Genomic DNA, 24036 nt, shown 5'->3' with positions numbered 1-24036 from the left:
TTTTTATTCCTCTGCGTAAATACAGCAGTGGCACTTTAGCTCCGTACTACTACAACATTATCCCAACCATGTCATAATGGATAACCAGCCAGACAAGAGCAGAGGCCAATTCACAGTCTTCTTCCTTCATTCTCCAGTTCATTGATACACTTCCAAGAAGTATCTCATAATCACTACTGTTTCACAGAGCTGCTATGCAATGGCCATTACTGGATAGTTTGAATCAGTTTCCCATCATGAAAACCATACATTTGCTGTTTACAGCAGGGTCCAGGATGAAGTTACACATGATGAAGAATTCCTATTCAATTACGGTATATCCTGTGCCCTCTACTGGCTGTCACTCTAATGCAAAAAGTTGCTTTGTGTTCTTGTTTAGAAGCGTATATACGATGGCACATAATTTATAGCTGGCTAGCTTCAAGTTCAATATTACATGACATGTAAAACCTGCAAGATACTAAAAAATACATTGCTTTCCTTTGCTTCCCACCATTAAGTTCTTTTCTGAGGGTGACAGTCTAAAGCCATAATCAACAGCAATAAAATACAGCAAATTCCACGTTTAACCTTTGAGGAAACAAATCTTGCTGTTATTATATGACTGAAGTAGTGAAATCTGTGTGAGGGCTTCCATACAGCTCAGTGTGTTGCAATTGGATTCCTCAGAATCGATTAATTTATTCTACTACCCAGTGATTTTTTATTTTTTTATTATTTTTATTTTTTCTTTTTTAACAAGGACACTTGTGTGGCTAAAACACATGATGACAAAGGTATATTTTTCTATCATTCTGTCAAAAAGTTTGATTCTGTAATCAAAAAATTAGTCAGCACTCTCATACAGTGTCTGGACACTTCTTTTTCTCTTGTAGTCTGTGAAACAACTGGCATCCAGGTCAGAACCAGGACTTGAACTTGCCAGGTTTTCCAAAAGAAAGAGGTGAACTTTACAGATGTGAAGCCAGACTTCCTATAGATTTTGTCAGATGCATAGCATATGCACTAAAAACTCTATCAATATAATAATCATGGAACATCAAGCTGCCTTCACTAACTGGTCTTCTTCATGCTTTATATACTTACTAATAATATTTGCAACATTATGCTGAACTACTATGAACAGACAATAAAAACAAAACAGGATAGAGGGTTTAAGCATGTATTAATAAAAAGTAAGTCATATACCTGCACCAGAATATTTGCTGTTGCCATCATGTTCCTGCATCATCTTGAAAAAGCCATTCTGACTCAAATGAAAAATGTATTGCCCATCTGGAACTGAGCTTAAGAAAACAGCAATAGTATTTCACCATTCAATTACCAGACATAAACCCAGTATCAGTCTATATCAATAGCTAAAAATTAGTAATTCTGACATTTGAAAATGAGCAATACTGGAGATAGGAGGATAAGGGAAAATATTGCAGAGTCATGAATAGTAGATGTAGCAACACAGAGATATCAATTAAAACATGATACATGAGGAAGATACTCCATATGCCTGTGTGCTGAAGTGCTTGTTTTAGATGTGGACTCTGCCTGGTGTATAATTATGCTAATAGCTGTTAGCTAGATTAGATCAAGTAATCAGACAGTCTGCCTGGAAACATGTTGATTCTTGATTCTTCTGAGTGAGTTTTCAAACTTTGCAATCAGGCAACAACTTGCCTGTAGAATGCAGATTCTAAATGAGGAACTGTCACAAATGGTGAAAGAGTTCCAGCGCACTAAGAACACCACTCAAAAAATTTGGCTATGACTCCTGTCTCCTTATCAGAGTTAAAATTATGTGTCTGGCCCCAGGCTTTCCCACATCTGTCTCCATTATGAAAAACACAACCCACACTCCAAAAAGGAGGTGGAAGCTGCAGCAAAGTAAGCAGGCTCACATGGGGATTCCAGATTCTTCTGCTTTCCATGCTTTATTTATTTTAGTTTTCACATTCTTACTCTTCTTCACATCTATTCCTTCCATATCCTTCCAGCAGATTCAGCAGCATTTCCAAGATACCTCATTTTCCTATGTGAATTCTAGGTCCACTCCCAAAAACTGCAGTAGGCTGTGACAGCACATTAAAATAACAGCTATTTAAAAAAAGTATTCTTTGGCGAGGACTGTGTCTGATCTGAGTAGATACGGTCTAAGTTGGCCTTAAATTTGAAATCTGAAAGCTCCACGGATGGGAATCACCACCACAACTTTCCAAAGTATGTCAATAATGGAATATGTAAGTTCATAGCTCTTTTATGATGTCTGCCCAAGAACTACACTGCTGCTGGGAAAAGAAATGATACCAGGATTTAACAGGTTTGCTACTGCATGCTTCAACTTCCAGGACCTAAACCTGTGAACAATATCTAATAGTGACTAGCATGCAAATAGGAAAAAGAAACTTCTGATAGTATAGCTCACCAGTGTAAAGAGATACTGACTTTGGTTTATTTGCCATTGTTATTAGCAGATGCAGAGAAAATAAATGTTGCATTACCTTAAGACAAGCTCCTGAATCATTCAGCTCTAATAGAAGCAGTGCACCATACCTAAGTTCATGTAAATAAACTGAAAAAATCAGTATTATCTCTGCTGAGGTAGAGTAACATCAACATTAAAAACCCCTCACCACTGAACAGGAAAAGTTTTATCTCTCCTTCAGAGAAGAATCTTTCCCCACTCAAAATTGCCATTATCCATTTCAAGCTAAATACTTATTAGCAGAGACATGCAGTACTATTGACTTTAATATCTGCAAAGTAAATTGCTTTTCTAGGGAGGAAATTGCTGCATTTCAAAACTATTTCCTGCCTCATACATACAGAACTAAAATATCAAGAAGATCTGGTTTAGACTGGATGTCCTTTAACTTTTCTGCTCTAAAAATTCAAGATAACCACCCACAAGTGACCTGCTGTGCTATAAATCCCTGCTGGTTTCATGTTCTCTTCTACTTTTTCTACTTCTTTTACCCCTCCTTCTGACTCCACTTAATCACATCCCATTTTTATGTTCTCTCTCCTTTTGAATTGTTAAGATCCAAGAATAAAACAATTCCAAATAAATCAAGAGACTAACGATTTTTTTCTTCTTTTATATTTTGTTTTCAGAATCTCTGAAAGAGATAATTTTTGTGATGAGATGCTTTGGCACAGCAAAGCAGATGTTTATAGCATTCTAGAAAAATCTCTTTGGTGTTACGTGTTACAGTTTTAGCAACTGCTCGCACATAAAATTAAGACAGTCTCATCACAATATATGCAGATTTTGCTCTCTGACTCAGGCAGGGGATATTCTTCCATGAGCCAGGGAGCTGTGAGCAATGCTTTCATAGCTGTCTTTTTAAGCCAACAAGTGTGAGCAAGTGTTGGCAGTATTCTTTCTCTTCTCCCTCCCCAGCACACATGCGTATGGAGCATTCAAATGCATACACACTCACAACTTTTTTGACTTGTCTGGTTAGGGACAGAGTAAGAATGAAGCAGGAACTACCTTCTGTGATTCTACTCCACCTGCCCATCATCTTATATAATGCCTAGGGACCTGAAGGCATCATTATCTTAATACAAAAGATTATAATCACTGACAGATTCAAGAAAAAGCCAAAGTCTGTGATGAAGATTTCTTTATCCACAACATGGTTTACAACATAGATGGTAAACATTAAAAGATAATCCTTTAATGGAATTTTTCATTTTAAATACTGAGAATGAAACTGAAGAAGTTTATCAAAGAAATAATTCCAGATTAGCTATATCTATTCCCACATCTTGTATTTCACTGTAAGATTATTATAATCATATATTTATCTCTGGTGATGCTATTCCTACACAGGACATATATTTTGATGATGCTGTTTCCAGACAGGGTGAAACAGGACTAACTACCACAACTCTGGGATGATAAAAATCACAGACATGATTCAGAACATCGTACTGAGTAATAGTTCACAGTAGAGTTATTTTAAAATTGGGTATTAATCATATAAAAATCATGTCAAATCATACACGAAAAATCTGCTGTGCCATACAGTGCTGGAAATATTTTAACTGAAGTCTCTGCCAACTCCTTATACGTATTTATTATATTAACTAACAAAGAAAAATAATGGATGTTCCTAGTTCACTGCTGTTTTGATGGTTATTTTCATTGGTATAAAATTTTATCACTGATGTTACTGCTTTGAAAATATATCTGTTTAAGACAAATGTCACAGTCACTGTATGGACATTCTGTATTAACTAATGGTGAAATTCTGAAGGCAAAGAGACTTCATTGTGGCCAAAGATTTAATATCATACCACAGCTTTTCAAAGAGCAAGTGAAATTCAGGTTAGATTTTCTGAATGACAAAACTGGATCTTTTTGATGAAGTGATGAAATACTTGGTAATTTAAGCATTATCACATTGGGTATTTTTAATAAACTGTGAAAACTTTTATACAGGTTAAGTAGTATAACTCCATCTTATTACTCGGCATTAGATAATCTAGAAGGGTTTGTTAAAAGATGCACTGCTGTATTTTTGAAGTGTGACAGTAAGTTTTAACAGGGTTTTTTGAAACTTTTTAAAAATACAAATGTAACTCAGAACAGAGTGAAAGTATCTGTAAGCAGCTGAGAGTCTTGTGTGTTGCATTTCAAAGCACAGGTACCTACCTCACTGGTATGCTGCATGTGTGTTTTGCATACTGTGCATCCAAAGGAATTAAGAGTATTTTGAACCTATGACTTTAATGTTTGTTTCTTTTTCTCATACATGAAGAATAAAAACTTGTGAGCATCACCATGCCTTTTTTGTATCTTTGTTTATTTAAGTTTTCTTCCTTAAGCACACGTAGCAATAAGGAATGTTTAAGTTGGTTTTGTACACTGAAAGGTAGAGGGTATGTGTGTGCTTAAACTACACACGTATTACAGTCTTTGCTGCTTTAGCACTAAAGCTCTATTTACAAAACCATATTTAGTCTTTGAAAAGTGGACTGTGATGTTTTCCAGTTTAATAGGCTGCTTATGACCTCAGTGATTGGCCAAACTCTAGTTTCGAACAACTTCTTCTGCAGAATTCCCAACCCCGCTCTACAGACAGGCAATCCCTGTTTTCCCACGCAGGTGCAGAAGTAACTAACAGGATGGAATCAGGGTTTTCTGGGTATGCTCTATTTACCACAGCTGTACATGCCATTCCAAATTGCTGGCACTGGCTCTGTCTTATCCCAGTACCCCAATGAAACAGAAAAGACAGCAGCTGAACAGACTTGGCCATGACTCTTATTTGGGCCATTCCAGAGAAGAATAATAAAATTATCTGGACAAAAAGTCTACATAGCCATTTCTTAAATTCTAGCTTCATTTTATCAAACAAAAGGTGCATTTCAGCAACATTCTTGCTGGACTGTCTGCTTAAAAACTCAGCAATACAAACTCAGTTATGTCCAAAAGACTGTGATTAAAATAGAAAATTTAAACCTAACCCTTGTAACAGGTCTCCAGACTTTTCTGATGGTGCATGCCTATCGGTAAAAAACCCCATTTTTAGCCCACACCCCCAATATATGAAAATTAGTTTATAAATTACATACATGTACTGTATTAATGAAGTACATTATAAATCATACACAAAAATAGACATTTAAAAAGGATAAGATAAAGATGAAACAATATTTTAAAATTTATTTTATTTTTTAATGGTACAAGTAACCTTTTTGCTCTTGCAAAATTAATAATGGAGAATAAAATACTAATTTAAGTAATATTTGAGCGAGAACTCTATGATTGAATATGCTTCATTATTATTAAAAATATTGTTTAACACTTTGTGATAACAGCAATTTGAAGGTCTCATTCTAAGTTGTTTGTTTCAAAACTTGTTTTTAACAGTCACCAGGGCCGAAAACAAACCCTGACTCACAAAGATGCGCAGATTCAGATGGCAGAAGTGTGCTGTTGGCTGTGCCTACTAAATCATGATACTCATTTTTCGCTCCCACTCATTATGCAAAGGCTTTTCTTGAAATTTGCACAGTAAATTTTCAAATTCCCTGATGTTAACAGATGTTCTTGAAACCAAGCAGAAGTGTTGGATTTTCATATTTTTAACTCATGGGTTCAAAACCACTGAAACATTTTGTTTGGAAGATTTTTAAATAGGTCAGGAATTTCTCATGCCAAGTCTTTTAAGTGTACAGAGGGTTTTTATAGGTGACATAATATTTTTGGCACAGTATCATGTAAATAATTTCCAAACATCTGTTTTCAAAACACTTTCTTCACATCACCAGTTTCTTTCAACTGTCAGCCACTTACCACAGAAAAGGTGAGCAAATTGGGAACACTCATCTTCTAGCGAAACAAAAATCTGTAACTCATCTTTGAGTTTGAAAATCCTTCAACGCACTTTGCCATGAGATAACTGGTGAACCTATGTGTGGTACAAAATATTTTTATGGTCATTCCCTACCTCATTGTACTACTTGAAGGTCATCTTGGTATAAAATTAACCACACTTGATGACAGCTTCTAGCACCTTGTGCACTTCTGGCTCTAACTTTTTTGATGCAATAGCTTACCTATGAACAGCACAGCTTTTTGATTTAATTTGGTGCAATTTCTGCAAGCTTACCCATGAATCCTCTATTCTAGTCAAATCAGCCACTCCGCTCCATCAGTGGTTATATTTACATGTTTTTTCCATAACACATTGCTTTTATTAAAGAACTCATTTGCTGTTGAGAATATATCCAGAATTTATCTTTCCTTTAGTGGTTCAAAAGAAAGTAGTTCTACTGTAGGCCATTACTGAAAGAGAATCCAGCAATGCCTTAAGAGGAAACTCGAGAGAAATACCTGTGCTTTCAGCCAGCTACATAGCAAATCTCCCACATGTCTGCAAACACCTGCTTCTACAGATCTTCAGCAATATTTTCTGTGCATCTTCCAATAACATTTGCTGACAAAGGTGTGCATTTTACTTTGGCTCTATATTGTTTTCCATGTGCTATTTCAGTCATCATTACCGCAGAAGAAAGAAAAAGTGCTTCCCCAATGGCACTTCTATTTTTGTCTCTCAGTACTAAGCTAGAATGCTGGTTTTGGCTGGGATAGAGTTAACTTTCTTCAGAGTAGCTTTTATCACACTATGGCTTGGATTTGTGCTGAAAACAGCATTGATGATAACCCAGGGATGTGTTGGTTACTGCTGAGCAGTGTTTGCACAGCCTCAAGGCCTTTTCTGCTCCTCACCCTGCCCTGTCAGCAAGCAGCTGGGGGTGTACGAGGAACTGGATGGGGACACAGCGGGACAGCTGACCCAAAATGATCCAAGGGATATCCCAGATCATGTGGCACCATCCTCAACAATAAAAAAAGGGGGAAGAAGAAAGAAGGGGGGAACATTTGGAGTGATGGCATTTGTCTTCCCAACTCACCATTATGCATAATGGAGCCCTGCTTTCCTGAAGATAGCTAAACACCTGCCTGCTGATGCAAAGTGGTGAAGGAATTAACTGTTTTGCTTTGCTTACGTGCACAGCTTTTAATTTCCCTATAAACTGTCTTTATCTCAATCCATTAGTTTTCTCACTTTTACTCTTCGATTCTCTTCCCCACCTCATCACAGTGATATGAGCGAGTGGCTGCCTGGGGCTTAATTGCTGGCTGGGGTTAAACGCAACAGGAAGAAATCTCAAAAGAGGCTTCTAAAGGTTTACAATTAAGTTTAATGAAATTATATATGTGATTGAGTATTGTACAACTCTAAAAATGTCACTGAAAAACTGTCAAGGTTTGTCTTCATTTTCTGGATGCTTCATTTTTAAATGCTTTGCTAACTGTGATGTCTTTATACTTTCATTAGCTATTATCTCAGAGTGCAATACACAATTGGGGTGAGGTTTATCATTAATTACAGTAGGTATAAATCCATATTTCAAGTAGTCTTCCTGATAATTTCAGGCATTTTTGGCTGATTTCTCTTCAGTTCTGATTAGATCACCACCGTTTTTGCCTTGCAACGTAGCTGATGAGCTTGGAACAGGTGAAGTGCCAGCTCCACCGTTTTCTTGTTCATTTGTGCTTATGTTCTTATCTTCAACCTGTGGGTTCTTTGCAGGAATCTCTCTAAGCCACTTGTCCATTTTGTGTTATCTTAGTTAAAACTAAATAATATAAAGCATAAATGCACTCAACCAGCACACACAAACTGCAATACATCACAATCCACTAAAAGCAAACAAATGAATGAGGCCACCACTTTGAACCCCCCTGCCTCCAGAAGATGATGGTATCACGCGTGACAAGAGCCTCGAAGATACAGACCAAGTGAGGGCACCAGAGTCAAGCCGTATCTTAAATACTAGTAAAGCATAACTTCTTTTTGCTTGTTTGTTTGTTTTTAAAGATAATAAATATAAGAAGACATTCTAAAATTTTCTTTGTGCACACCAGCAGCTCAGTCTCACACAAGCCACGGCTGCATACACCTCGCTTTGGAGCCTGCTACCCTAGATAACTGGTGAGTAATGCATAGTCTGGCACCAGCTCATTTCCAAGTTAACTGGGTTTTATAATAAATTACTGTATCTTTCAACGTCTTCTTTAAGCTGGCAAAGCTCAGCCTTTGTTCTCTAAAGGTTTGGAAAACCTATCAACAATGACAGACTACTTTTTTGACGTTAATGTGGCTCTGCCCAGTCTCTTGCTTGAAATTAAAAAATTAATCACATAGTTCTTATGAGAACTTATTGCTTAAAAACCTTACTACTAAAAATACTTGTATAAAACTGGGGGGGGAGGTGGGGGAAATGACTGAAAAAAGGTCTCCTATGAGCTCTGTAAAGCTTCTGTATTTCACTGTGGTTTCCTCCAACAAGTAAGGATTAACTATAGAGGTAAAATTTTCCTCAAATATTTGTGCATCTCCTCTAGAGAGCAAAAACGTAAAAGTTACAGACCAGACATCAGTTGTAGAACCCTAAGAGACAAATGCACAGTTATGTATATTCACACAAGAGAATGGAGGTTGTTTGTAACTATTACAGCGTTAGAAATCAGTCCTAAAATTTAGACCACAGATCCATGGTTGCACTTTGTATCACTGACAGCTAAAACAGTTCTGCTGCAGTGCCACTAAAAAACTCCAAGAGAAACAGCTGACTAGTTCCTGTCCCAAAAGAGAATGCTTTCTTCAGTCAGGATACAAAGTCAGACCCAACTTTACACTAACTGCATTATTTTCATTATAAGTAGTTAGCAGGTGCAGCAAGATAGCAAGCACATACATATGAAATACATATTATCAGTAAGATGACAAAAAATGAGATGCTGTAATATGATACCTGGTACTATAAATGAAATTTTCCTTTTGTACTACTTCAGTCAGCATGAACTCCATTGACTAACATAGGCTTTTCCTTGGCCTATGTATGCATGAAGAGGATGTTTCCACGAAATATACAGCCAGTAAGTGCCTGGCTCTGGTTCTGAGGGCACATGAACTCCGTATGTCCAGTAGCACTGACTTTCCCTGCTGTCTGCCAAGGTGTGAACTCCTACTACAGCCTTTCCCTCCGCTGAGGTACTAGCAGCTGAAAATGAGTTTCTCTACCCAGAAATGGATTTTCACTAAGGATGGAGCACAGGGCTGGGTCAGCACTCTCTAGTCCTCTGCCAAACGCTGCCGAGAGAACCCAGGGGGTTCAAAAGTTCTCAGCCATGGGAGGGGAATAATCAAAACCTAGCTAAAAAAATTAACAAAACAACAAATCAACAAAAGCAATGACAACAGTTAAAAAACCAACCAAACAACGGACCAAAACCAAAAAACAACCCGAGGCACATACAAGTGGGAAAAACTCTAAGTGAAATACCGTAAGTAAAATAGGCTGAGGGAAACTTTAAGTCTGTAGCTGAAATTTGAAAAGCCTGTAATGAACCACCACGACAAAACAAAGGAAAAAGGCATACAGAGAGGGTAACTCGGATGAGGGCTGATAAAGGTGATGGAAGTTCGCACCAGACCGAGACGGGACAGCAATCAACCTAACACCAACCACTCTCATGATTAATTTGCTCCCTTTGGTCATCCCCTTCCTCATGTCCGCCTGACTTACGTGATGCACTCCTGCCGCAGCGCCCCGCTCCGCGTTTCCTCAGCGGATCTCCCCGCCATGGGCACTCACCCCCCGCCCCTCCACGGCCCGCACCTCAGCGCGGCCCCACCAGGCCCGCCCTCGCACCGCCTCACGCGCCCTGCCCCGCCCCAGAGCACCCGGGAGCTGCCGCGCGCCTCTGCTCGCGTCCTGCCGCGTCCCCCCCCGGCTTTCTCGCGTCGCCATGGTGCGGAGTAAGCGCGCTTCCCCGCTCCCGCCGCTGCGCGGGCGCCCGCCTGCAGGTAGGGGCCGGGGCCGGTCTCTGAAGGGGGTGCGGCCGCTGAAAGCAGCGTTCCTGTACGAACGTGGTTCCCGGTAGCGCCTGGCGTCCACGGACTCGCTGAGAGGCATCGCGCTGCCCCGCCGCAGCCAGCGCTCCCGCACCTGTAGGGCTGTTGTCGCCCCTCTCGAGGCCGGTGGCGCTGGGGAGCGGTGCGGGCAGTGGGGGCGCAGACGGGAAGAGCGGGAGCGCTCGGGGCTGCCTGCGCCGGCAGGCTCCCGGGGCCCGGGCCGGGGCTGCGCTCGGCCTGGTGTGGGCGCGCAGCCCGGCCCGCGGTGCTCTGCGTTCACACTGTGAGCAGGTACCGCACCCGGTGTTTCGGGACTGCGTCCGATCTGCAGTGAGCCGCCATGGGCTCTGGGTCTGGCGAGGGGTCTGGAGCACAAGTCTGATGAGGAACGGCTGGGGTTGTTTAGTCCGGAGAAGGCTCAGGGGGGACCTTAACGCTCTCGATAACTGCCTGAAAAGAGGTTGCAATGAGACTGGGGTCGGTGTCTTCTCCCCAGTGACAAGCGATAAGACGAGGAAACAGCTTCAAGCTGCGCCAGGGGATGTTTAGACTGAATATTAGGAACAATTTCCTCACCGAAAGAGTGAGGAGGCACTGGAACAGGCTGCCCAGGGCAGCGGTGGAAGCACCATCCCTGGGCGTGTTCAAAATTATGCAGATGAGGCCCTTAGTGATATGGTTTAGTGGTGGACTTGGCAGTCATGGCTGGTGGTTGGGCTTGATGATCTTAAAGGGCTTTTCCAATTTAGCTGATTTTGTGGTGGAGAAGAGGCTCTGCTGCTCTCTGAATCAGGAATGCATTATCAAGTAATAGACAAGTATCAGTGGCTTAATGAAATCTAGATACATATTTAGTGTGCCAGTCTTTGCCTCTTACTGTAATGTGGAAAATACATATTTTTTTTCTTTTTCTACCTCACCTCCCCTTTGAAGTTACCTGACTAAACATGGTGCTTCTGAGTGCAGGCTGACAAGCCTTCAGTGTGGTACTCTAACCATGGCTCTGCCTAATGAGTGGTTTCTCAAGATGTATTACTTGGTGTTTAAGTGCATGCCTAGGTTTGTTGCAGAATCTGTAAGTACATACAGCTGGTAATCCACTCCTGTGCTTGCCTGTTCATTATCTGTGTGGAGCTAGCCTCTCAAAATACAGTTAGCAGCAGTACTTGGTTTGTTACCTGTGTGTATTAAGTCTATAGAGCTTCTGCAGACTTAACTTTTAGAACTGCTGTACAGCTGCTGCTGAGCCTAAACCAGTCAGGTTTGCCCTATCCCTCCCTGGTTTATTAGAAGCGGTTATGGCCTGAATAGCATGAGGCATAACTTGTGTGTCTCATCTTAGATGTAACATCTGTCTTGTTTTCTTTAAAGGTATTTTTCTGGTGGTGTGGTTTATTTCATTTGTTTTGAGCATGCTTTTACGTGAATTTGTGATGTAAGAAGCTTTTCTTCAACTTCACTTGTGTCTGGTCCTTTCCTGGGGTGTTTATGTGTGTTAGGGATGGTTGAGTTGCACTTGAAAGGGCCTTTACACCCCTATAGTCAGTGACCTTGTATAGGTACTGGTTTTTTGTTTTCATGGCAGCAAACTGAGTCTTGGTGAGGCTCAGCTGCCCCTGCAGTGGAGGTGACTGTCTCTGGCAAAAGAGTAGGGATGTAGGAGTACGAAAAAGTTGTTCCAACTTTGCGCTAGATGAACAAAGCAGGTTGAAGGTGGACACCTTTATTCTGACCACAGTATCCATCAGTAACCTTGGGATTCAACAAAGTTTTTGTTTTGTGCCTTTGTTTTCAGTCTGGGTTTCATGGTTTGGTTGTTCTAGATTGTTTTGGTTTTTTATTTTTTTCTTTTTTTTTGCAGGGAGGGAAGGGACATATTCCTCCTTCCTTATTTCCTTTCTTTAAAAATATAGGGTGGTTTAAATATGGAAATTAGCAAAGATTTTGGCACACAGTTCTTAAGTGGTAGGTTACATGGCTTACAGGGCACTTAAAAAATACAAAAATAGAGCTCTATGGTGGAACTTTGACATAACTCTTAATTGCTTTGGGAAAAAAAAATTACAAAACTGCTTTCTGGTACATTCCAGAAGCATCCGTATTTAACTATTCCACTGCTAGGGGTATCTTTCAGCAGGCTGGGCAGCTGCTAGTAGCAGCTATTGGCAAGTCAGTGAAGAGACTGAAAAGTCCGGTGTTGTTCTTACTCTTATCAATAACTTTCTTCTGTGTGTTTTTTGGTAATAGACACAATTCCTGGTTGGCCACTTCATCTTTAAATATCTTTTCCTATTTTAGGTATTTGTTTCCTTCCCACCTACCCCCCAACTCCTCCTTGTGCTTTTTGTAAAGCTTCATAGTGTTAAAGTGTCTGCCTCTCTGTGTGTCTGGATCTCTTTACCTGCTAAGTTAAAACTAAAATGTGTGTGTCTGGAAATTGCCAATCCTAAGCACATGTGTGCTTAGTGAAGGTCCCAAGCCAAAATTCATAGGTCTAGGTTCAGTTATGGTGTTTTACTTACTTCTAAAACTTTAGTTGTGTTCCCACTTGCAGTTTGACTCATTCCTAAAAGGCAAAAAAAATCTAAGCACCTACCAAGCTGTGGAAAAATACTTGGGATAACTTGCTTTGGTGTTCTGGATAAACTTGCTGTAAAGGGAACTTGATGTCAAGAAGACATCAGTCTTACAAGCTTTCTTGAAATATTCAAGGATTTTTTTGGTGGTTGGATTTATTTATTATTTTTGTCATTCCTGTTTAAAGGTGCATTCTGTGTTATTTTCTGCTTAGAAAGACAAAGAAGTTTCATACCTTGTGAGCTGAGGGTTATTTGAAATCTTGATTCTCTTTACTGGCAGATAATTGGAAAAGGCAGACACTTCCATTTTAGAGGAGACTTTGAAGTTAGCCTGTCAAAAGAATTTGGTTCTGTCTAGATTTCTAGTGTATTTGCTGCTGTAAAATGACTATTCATTTGCTGCTAATACAGCACTATAATTATCTGTATGTATGTAATTTTTAAAAAGCCAAATTGAGACATTGCAGAACTCCAGTATTGTGAGGCTGCTTTGGACATGACTGAAGGAGAGTTCTTGTTCCTAAAACTAAACCTTCTACCAGGAAATATAAGGCAAGTGGTCAGATTTTGGCAGAAAATGGGTGGTAGTCACAGATGGGCACATCTGCTCCTCCTGAGAGAGGCCAAATATTTTATTTTTTTTGTGCAGTTTAGCTGAGTAATTCTTGAAACTTTCCGCCATTCCCTATTAACTCCTGTCCCCAAATACGTGAGTTTGAAAACTCTAGTCTTGATTATTCATGATAAAAATAGGAACCTTGCTGTAAGATGAAACAACTTCTTCAAAATAATGAGAAATAAACATTACGTTTGTTCTTTTTTACTCTTACAGTTTTAAAACTTCATGAACATGGAGATGAATACCCTCATGAACAGGAAGGAAGTATTTATTTCAGCAAGATGTTTTGGATAACTTTGCCTGTTCTTTGTTCAGAACTGAATTTTTTGACATGCCTCAGAACATAGATTGTTATTGTTAGGTCCTCTGTAGCTTAATTGGTGCTAATTGGGTTTGTGATTGGCAGTTATATTAATAAAATATAATTAAATGTGTTAGAACACAAGAACAAGGTAAGTATGCTGCTGGTTCTTATCTGCATTATTAGGTTAATTCTAGAATACCTTGAGTAAGTCCTGTGAAACCTTCATTGCTGAGTGATACTGTTTGACAGCCTGAAAGTGTTTAGAGTTTGGTTTGTTTGTTTTGTCTTTTAAAATTCAAAGTAGAAACTATTACATCTGAGATTTATGGGGGAAGAATGCATATTAACATAATAAGGTGTTAAGATTTAATATAGTTAGCAGTGACCAAACCCCCTCTAATTTCTTGATTATAGTATTTGGAAATTGATTTGAGTATGCCATGACAGAGAAGTTTAAAGTCTTTGCTGGATCTGTTTGTTTCTGTGTTATGTGTATGTTTAAAAGTGAAGTGTAGAGTTAAATATGGAAAGATGATTTTAAAGTATTTTTTTCTTCTCTTAGTGTATGGAATGTAATATGTAACTCTGTAGATATTTGTACATAAATTGTATTTTCTTCTTGCAGTCAAAGCTGGAGGTATGAGAGTGCCTAAAAAGCATGAATATGGACCTGTTGGCAAAAATGCTAAACCCCCAGGAAAAGACAAGACAAGGTACTGCATTGCTGGGCTTTTTCCCCTCTGCCCCATAGTTCAGAGGTAATGGGCTGAAGGTTGAAATCAAAAGACAATTCTTAATCCCCGAAGAGTTTAATTCTTCAATTAACTTGTGCAATTTATAGATTAAAGGCAACTCTGAGGTAATCATCAACTTAAAATTTCCTACCCCTCCCAAAAAAAAAAACAACCCCAACTACAAAACTTAAGGACAATGCCTTGCAGTGAAAAATAAAAGATGAATCTCTTCTTTATTGTCACGTGTTATGGAACAGAAATTAAAACAATGTTTTGCCTCCCTGTACCTAATAAAGTAATAGTCAGTCTCCAGTGAAATAAGAATGAGTTTTAGGCTGTCCTCATTCTGAAGGAAACTAAGCCCACATCTCACATCCCTCACGAAAAGTGTTAATTCCTGTGTAGCCTGTATTTCCTATTTCAGTCCCAAATCAAATTTGACTTTTTCTGTTTTCTATTTCCTAAGCTTACTCAAGCTATTTTGCCCCAAAATTAAGGCATTTTTCTACTTTTGAATAAGGTAGCAGTGACTGGTTGAAGTGGGCTTCAAAACAAATATTTTCTTCATGATTTTTCAAACAAAGACTGAATGTTTTTCTGAAAAATACACATTTTTCTCAGGTATCACTCAACAAAAAGCTAAGATGACAGATATATGGATAATTGCTATGATGCTCTTAGAGTCAATGTGACCCTAAGATTTTTTTCAAAGGAGCCTGATGCAGTGATTTGCTCTCAGAACAAATCTGCTGTGTTCTGACAGTGATGACCTTGTTGTGCAAGTAAGCAGGGTATATATCCTCCTCCATATGATGATTAAGGTATTTGTGAGGAACTGGAAGACCTGTACTTTAGCCCATTGTCAGATAAAAATGGCATGTATCTTGCTGTGTCGCTTGCCTTCACCAGTGAGTTAGATGCTTCCTGTTGAGGACTTATAGAAAAAAAGATTCATAGAAAAAGTCTTCATAGAAAAAAGACTTGAGATTTGTGGGGATGAGACAAAATGTAACCATTAAAGTACTTTGTTCGGGGAGCTGGATCTAAAATTCCACGTGGCATTGTAACCTGTGCTTTTAATACCTTTATCTGTTTTGTAAGCATTCAAAATTGTGTCTAAGTTGAGACTGGAACTTGGATATCTTTCTCTAATGAGTGCTTCTGCACCTTATGTACACTATTCTCTAGCTCGCCAAAACATTAAATTATTGCTGTTCAGCGGCGCAGCTTTTAGAGGAAGGTACAGTCTGATCTTGCAGACTTCGGAGAGCAGGAGATAAGGGGTTTAGTCCCTTTAGAATGAGGACAGTGTAGAATTTGTTCTTTCCTTGGAAACTGTTGAGCATTATCTTACAAGGTATGAGTAGGGAACACATCTGTTGTTGCTTTAAAAGTAACTTTGTCCTCCTGGCATGAAAAAGCACTTGTAAGCAAAAAATTTTCACCTGTAGAAGTGGGCTCTGATTTCTGTCAGGATGTAGCTTCCTCTCCTGTAGTCCAAATTTGGGACTAGTTTTGTGCATAAAAATATAAACAAAACAAGATTAAATACTCTGTTGTATTTCGTAAGAATAGAACTCCCTTCAAGGAGTCTTTGTATTGTCCTCATGATAGCTTGCTCTGGACTTGCTGAAGAGGCTCGTCCAAACCAAGAGCAGCTCCTGAATCCTTATTACAGCACATCTGGAATTATCCTGAAAGCTGTGAATTACTTCTTAGACTGCTGTGGATTTAGGGACATCAGTTACTGCTTACCTGTAAGAAAGGAGCCACCTCTACTATAGTGTTTCTGTAGTATGCAGGTAACTGTTTAGAAAGCCTGGATTAGTGAGGATGGGTCTGGACGACTTTGTTCTGATTCCCACGTGTTTGTTGTTTGTTTTTGTTTTTCTTTTCTGCACTAAGATTTAAGTTCCCTGTATTACTTCTGATAAACAGATTCACTTCTGCTGTTCCTAAATAGATGTTTTAAAGAACGCTTCCTTTTTAGTTGAAATGCGTACATTGCAATCATGGTATCAGTGTGTCTGACAGGCAGTACAAAGTACTGTAATCTAGTAACATTTATGTGAAATAGGTTATTATTCCAGGAGTTAAAAGGGAAGTGTGTGACTAGACTGACAGCTGAACTCAGTTTTTTGGACCAAGATGTTAATTTTTTTTCCTCTAAAATATTCTAATCGGTTAGATAACTTTTAAATTAACTGTATTTAGCCATGCCAAGAAATGGTGTAATGACATTATTTCTTGGCAAGCTACACACATCAACATTGTAGGTCTTTGGATTTCTGTTTTTCTCCTCACTGGCTTGGAGGATGCTAACCTAAAATACAGGTTTTTGGAATAAAGCTGAACTTTCCTTTTTATTATTTCTCTGCACCAGAATCAGTGGTTACTCAATACAGCATACCTACCTTGTTGGGATTGCTGGATTCCATTCTCAGGTTCTAATCACAGAAGTCATACAGAACTTGTAGTTTGGTACTACTAAGCAACTACTAAAGTAGTTGAGTTTTTGATTCAGGTGAGATTTTCTGAGGGTCAAAGTCACTGTCATAATTTAAAAGTGGGTACTCAGCTGAGACTGGTCTTGGCAGGAGCTGAGCTTTTGATACTTAGTTTAAAAGAAAAAAAAAGCATGCTTCCTATGAAGTTGCTGTGTAATAGAACAGAATATATATACAGTATAAATCTAATCTATAATATATATAAGAGAATAGTGCCTAATAGAATGTAATGCATCATGTTAGCAACTAGATGCCTGCCTGACAGTTCTCTGAAAATACATTCCATTTGGCTATACTTTGTTATTTAAAAGAAGCAATTCAAAGTTGGGTGTGTTCTTTGTTTTTTGTTGAGTTTTCTAATAACTTCTGTTGTTGAGGTGTTTTTTTGTTTGTTTGTGGCTTGATTTCCTTCCTGCCCCCCCGCCCCCCCCCCCCCCCCCCGAGTTAGAAGGTCTTTGTTTTTATTGATTGCCAGTTGTCTGGGTGTAATTTTACTCCTGTCTTTATTATAGTCATAGTTACCTGATGACATAAACAGACCTGGAATAGCACATATTTGTCAGTGTGGCAAACTTATATCAATTGCTGAGATGAAATTTCAGTGGGAAATATGCTAAAGCAGTATCTGCTTTTTCAGAGCCATATTTAAGGTATCTGAGTCCATGTGTGAAGGTAATAATGATTTTTCTTGAATCCATTTTTAAGATACAGAGATGTCACTGCAGATAATCATATCATGAGAAGAATATGCAATCCACAGTTCTTCCCGTTGCTGAACTAAATTATTTCATATCCAGAGATAGTTTGCTTATGCGGTATTGGTAACATGGCTGTTTTTCATTGGAGTATGAAGAAGTTAATGGGATAATCTTGCACAAAAAGTTTTTGCTTGACAAATTGCTGCTGTCAAAAAACACTCTCCAAAAGCAGAGAGTGAATTTTTTTCATGGGTCTAGACTGGAATCAAAAAAATTCCTAAGTCAAAATTTTGTAGTTCTGGATATCAGTGCTCAGCTTCTGTGAAGCTACTCTGCAGGGGGAGGGTGGTGGTGGATGGAATCTGTTTTGAGTTATTTAAGGATATTAATGTATATATAGCCTTTTGTATACTTAAATAAAAGTCTGCAACACAGATTTTGCAGTGTTCTCTTCTGAGGCAGCATACCTTTTTTAAATATCCTAGTCTTTAATGTGATTAAAGGATTTAGCTCCAAACCCTAAATTTTGTATTAAGCCTGGAAAATGAAAGTGCCAAGTATTTCTGTGAGATGGAAATGCTAAATACATACTGGTTTTGCTTTACAGTGCCATTGCCAGTTTTTCAAAACCTCAGAACATGGGTGTCTTGGTAGCAGAAGCACTGAGCAAAGTAAGTATCTCTGGACAAACAAGATACGTGTTTGTCAGGGCTTCTTCATAAAACTGTATGGTAAAAAAGGTGAATTTTCCTTAAGCTGCTGTCATCTGACACTTGTAGGTTTCTCATCTACCACTAAATATTTTTGAGGTAGTCTATTTCTTTAGCAGTTATATGCCTAAAATATAACTAGCCTTTCCTCCTTACTCTGGTGTGTTTGATTCCATTCCTATTTACACTAAGTAGCCCCAGGGTAGTTATGTACACCTTTTACAGAAAATAAGGTGTGTCTGTTCTTTAAAGTGGTATGTTGATTTAGATTTATGGAAATGGGGGGGAGGATTATCAGTGACATAGTAAATTTGTGGCAGAGGTGGGATTACAATTGAGAAAGGAACCTGGTCTTCAAGTCTTTATCCCACTGTGGAAATAGCTTTAACTGCTGTTAAGGGTCCAGTTCACAGAAGCAAAAAGATGGCCTCTTGCAGGAGGCGGGTAGTGCCACTTCCAAGTGCTTATTGGATACCAAGACAGCTAGTTAATATTAGACTATTGCAAGTGGTCCCCGAGACAACAGGCACGGAGTATTGCACTGCTGCTGCATATGCAGCTGTTTCACCTGACACCTGGCATTAGATAGTCAAGCATCTTCTTGAACTCTTTTCCAAGGGAAAGACTACGAGATCATTTAAAATCGTGTTGCAGAGCTGTTGATGGACCTTTTTATGCCTACAAAGACCACTGTCTGGTATCTCTTGCTAGGCTGTTGATGTAGACTCTTAGCACCTACGTTTTGCAAGAGCTGATTTAACAAGCAGCTTCTTAATTTGCATGCTAATCTGAAGATCTGACAATTAGAATCTATTTTTCATATACTTGCAGTCTTTAGATTGTTAGGAATACAAGAGTTCCTCATCCACAGAACTTGATTGAGACATCAGTTGCGTCATTTCAGCATAAGCCTTTCATCAACAGAAGTGTATATAGCTTTAGTATGTAGATGTTGAATTTTTGAATTGACTAGTTTGTTAAGGAGAACAGCTACAACTCATGCTATTTCTCCTCTGCTTGTCCCCACCTCCTCTATTCTGACCTACCATTTCCTTCTCTTGGTTTCCATAATCTCATTACATGAAACTTCTGCAGTAGTTTAGAAAGTGATAATTTGATACTGCAATGACAATGACTTGAATCTAGGAAAGTAAGAATTTTAAGCAACTTACTGTTAACTCTGGCACACTGATTATTTGCTCTGCTTTCCTGATCTTTACAGGAAATTCTATGAACTGCTAATAAAAAGGGGGGGAGGAGGGGGGAATGAACGTAGTCAGGCTGATACCATTTTAAAAACATAAAAATATAACTAAATGTACAGAGTTGCCCTGAGTTTATCTGTTGATTATTTGAACTTCTTGTGGAGATAAGTTTTTAAGCTACTTTTATATGATAAAATTTAGGAAGAAAATAGCATAAAAGCTGTATTTTTGTAACAACTTTTCCACCCTTTAATGTTACAGATGAACCATAAAATTAATGCAGCAGCATTACAGGTGGCTCAACAAAAGCCTCAGCCTGCCTTGGAGAAGTTCATACTGCCTAAGAGAATTTACATTATTCAACAGCCACGGAAATGTTAAGATACTCATTAAAATACTCATGCTTACTTAAAGTGAGTTTCTATATAAAACAGCACTTCACACACTGTGGTGAAATGTTCAAATCTGTGTGCCTTTGTATCTCACTGTATTTTTGTTACTGACAATAAAATACTTTATAAGAAGAGTCACTAAATGTACTTAGGATTTCTTTAAATACCATGGTGTATGTGTAATCTGGTTTTACTAGTGTACAGTAATTACACAATGCTAAGAAGTCTAGCAGCTTCCTTTATGGTGTGAATTTTGACTGAAGCACTAGAAACTGTCAGCTTTCTTTTTTTTTTTCAATAGCAGCAAAGTTGAAGTGAACATGATTCTAAGTAAGCAGGCCACAAATGAAAGGCATGTTTCTTTCTGTTTTAATTTAGGCTGTTCCATGCTGAATGTATGCCTTAGGTATACTGTACAATAAGAAACTTGAGCAAGTCCTGGGAAAGATTCCCATGCAGTGGAAAAAAACTCTTTTTCCTTGCATTTCTTTGTGTAAGGAAATCTGATTCCTTTCCTGGGATCCAAACAGGAGGAAGAACCAACTGAAAACAGTGTTTGTTTGAACCCCTCTGGGGTTGGGGAGAATGAGTAGGGGAAGTAGAGGAAGTTGAACTTCTGGGATGAGAGGGCAGACATGAAGGAGGAGGAGGAGGAGTCAAGGTGAAGGCAGTGATTTGAGGATGGAGTTTAAAGTTGGTAGAAGGGGATATGGGCCTGAAAAGCAATGAGACTGAGCATGGACTGGTAGTAATACAAGCTTAATAACAGGGAGGAGCAATTGTAAATACAAGTACAGGCAGTACCCTTGAGCCTTGCCTGCTTATGCTGTCAGCAAAAGACCATATAAATAGTCAATCCTGCCTAGTCCAGAGGATCATATTCTCCTACTGCTAATTGCTTGGTTGGGTAGCTCAGCTGACTTTGCTCTGAATTTAATTCTGCTGGGACTGTTCTTTGGTTTGGTTGGGTTTTTTCCTTTATTAAGGTAATGCTTGCAGATGAATATGCCGTTCAAAATGTAGTCGAGGAGTCCAGGTAGACATAATATGAAAGGTAGTGTTCAAATATGTTTATATTGTCAATGGGGCTTCTTTTTATTGTGTGCTTTCCAGATGACTGCAGTGGAAAGCTATTACAAACATATGAAACACTCCCTCTTACACAGAAGGATCACAGGTGGGCTACCCAGGATTAGTGTTAGCATTTAACATGAATGTCTGCTTCATTTCATCCATCCATAAAATGTAAATAACTTTATATGTTGATTAAAGATTAAATTATGATCACAGGAGGTGGTGATTAGTAGTATGTGCAATAAACAATTTGGTTACACCTTGAATAAGTAGGAAAGATTAAAATAGTGCTGCTCCTACGAAGACTGCTAGGGTTTTTTTTCCCCAGATTTCTTAACTGACTGGTAGCTACTTGTAAAATATTGTCACTGTTATTGGGACAACAGCAGCAATATACTTTATGGTTATTTAAATTGTAGCTACATGATTTGGAAAACATCTAGTTCTGCCTTTATATATCCTACACTTTCCAGTGCCTGAGCTGACTATATAAATAAATATCAATATGAATGTAAATTGAGTTAAAGCTGTCCGTATGTGAATTGATTTATTCATGCTATCAAGGCCAAAAATAGCACTGTGCACTGTAGTATGTCAGTGCTTTCTACAGGAAGACTATCAGTAAAATCTGTATAATTCTAATCTTTATCCTTTTTGTTTCTGAGGGCCTTTAAGAAGATTACTTTCTGTGAAATAACCTGCTGCTGAAAATTTATTTATATTCTGGCCAAGGGTTTAATGAAAAATGAGATCTTGCAGGCGAAGGATTCCAGAATCAGATCCAGCTTTCCCCTGGATGCTAGATTAACCAGACACCCAGTTGTTCTAGACAATTTGTGTTTAACGCACACCTCAGTGGAGAAACCATTTGGATACCATTTCCTGGTGCCTGGAAGAGATGAGACTTCTGACACACTATAGAAGTAGGTAACTTGCACCTTGCTATGGAGGGAGTTGCTTCCTGCTGTGAGGAGTTACTCAAATACTGTGGGAATGGAGATACCTGGGATCCTTATTTCTACCTTACATCCTTAGTGTGGTTGGAAAAATTACTAGCTGTGTGCAAATTGCTCTGTGGGAATTCAACCTGTTACTGCAGTGCTTCATCACCGCAGCTGTGTAAACACCATGTTGAGATGCAATGTTAACATGGCTGCAAGTAGCAGTGAATAAACCAGTGGATCTGACTACCCTTCTCTTGGTTCTTTGATTTTGTACTTTGTTTTTTGTTTGGTTTAAATAAATGTTATTTAAACTGTTAGTAGTATGTTCAGGGTAGGGATGGCATGCTCAATGTAGAAGACAGCTATAGGAAATTACTTTTGTGACAAATCATGGCATACACTCATTGCTTATGGATATAATACTTCTGTTTTAAAAGGACCTGTATATTACTATGTGCAATGCACATTTAGCAAGTTCAGTGCTACACAGATGAGTTGAGCATGTACAGTAATTCAGGTTCTGGAAGTATAGTGTCTATTGGCAATCAGGAGTTACGCAGCATAGGGCTCAGCATGTGCTTCTGAAAGGCTTCTAAGAAGCAGCAGTCCTGGAAAAATGAACCCATGCACGTTCAATGCTTGGCATCTGTGTATGTACGGAACATACATGAAGTGGTAGTATGGGACTTCCAAACAGCCTCACAGAAAGCCTGCATTAATGTAAAGTGTCTGCCGTGTTCTACCTGTGTAAAATTTTCAGGTATAAAAAGAGGACCTAACAAAAAGTCAGGAGGCGAAATTTTGATGAATTATTTCATTATTTTTCTAAATGCCAAGCAGGTGCAAGCTCCTCTTCTGCTGTAACATACCTCGCGGAGCAGGAAATCCTGGCAACTGATGGATTTTTATTTTTTGTTTTTCCTGCTTCTGTAGGATGTCACCAATGTGGTGGCATTGCAGGTAGTATTTCATACTTGCTTTTCATGTCAGTAACACTTCCTAGACTTTGGCTGGAATCTGGAAGATTTGTGTAGAGAACAAACTACCTCTTCTGCTTAAATGTATTTTATAATTGAGACCATCATATAATTAAGAGCATTCCTTTTTCAAACAAGTCTGGTTTTTACTTGTATTTTGACAGCAGCATTATTTTCTCATAATTTATTTCTATTTGTTAAGGTGTCCTGCTTAATAATAACAAAAGTAAACAGGAAACTAAAACTATATTTTAAACTAGTAAGACAACTTAGTCTTTCATCCTGTTTGTGCCTTCCACGCTGTAATTTTAGATTGTGTTTGCACCATCATTGATGATACTATAAAGTTGTCTTATGTTTTAGGAAGTTTGTTTTATTTAGTTCAATTCTGAATTCAGTACTTTGCCTTCATTATTTAAATATGAACTAAAACTAAATATGGAACATAATGAACAAGCACAGTTGGTTTGCTAAAAAGATCAAAACCTTGTAGGAAGCCTATTTTCAGGCTTCCTGAGGGTTATTACAAATGATGCAGGCATTCTACAAAAGTGGCACGGTTTCAGGAAATTATTTCTTCTGTTGATCATTATTTCATCATGTCGATGTACATAATATGGGTTAATATGCAGTTGTTTTTACCTGTAGACCTCAAAACACCTTACAGAGATAGGAATGACTGAAGCCAAGTGGCAGTAAAAGCAGTGAAAACTGATTTCAATAAATGTTGATTGGTTCAACGTACTGGTAAACTTGGTAATGTCACACATTCTATTTGATGGTCTGAGCAAGACATACGGGCCTTGCTGTACTTCTCTGGAGAGATGGATTTCCTCTTGGGTGAGGAAAGTCTCCACCTT

The 24036-nt window shown here is 38.7% G+C and overlaps 1 protein-coding gene across 3 annotated transcripts; it reads left to right on the top strand.

Moving 5' to 3' along the window:
• The first annotated feature begins 10246 nt into the window (after positions 1–10246).
• On the top strand, positions 10247–22442 carry DAPL1 (death associated protein like 1). 3 transcript variants are annotated; one of them, XM_065671180.1, is made up of 5 exons: positions 10247–10385; positions 14561–14648; positions 18482–18545; positions 21295–21358; positions 21921–22442. In XM_065671180.1, exons 1-5 carry the CDS (start codon positions 10328–10330, stop codon positions 21950–21952), a joined length of 306 nt encoding a protein of 101 aa, XP_065527252.1. In that variant the 5' UTR covers positions 10247–10327; the 3' UTR covers positions 21953–22442. The 3 variants fall into 3 exon arrangements, with proteins under 3 accessions (XP_065527252.1, XP_065527251.1, XP_065527250.1); XM_065671179.1 differs by lacking the exon at positions 21921–22442 and adding an exon at positions 20051–20202 and having other exon boundaries at positions 21295–21354; XM_065671178.1 differs by lacking the exons at positions 21295–21358; positions 21921–22442 and adding an exon at positions 20051–20324.
• The last annotated feature ends 1594 nt before the right edge of the window (positions 22443–24036 follow it).

This window comes from Lathamus discolor, chromosome 3 (assembly GCF_037157495.1).
Source record: "Lathamus discolor isolate bLatDis1 chromosome 3, bLatDis1.hap1, whole genome shotgun sequence".
NCBI classification, from domain to species: Eukaryota; Metazoa; Chordata; class Aves; order Psittaciformes; family Psittacidae; genus Lathamus; species Lathamus discolor.
Note: the sequence above shows the minus strand (reverse complement) of the source record. Positions and strands in the feature narration are given on the sequence as shown.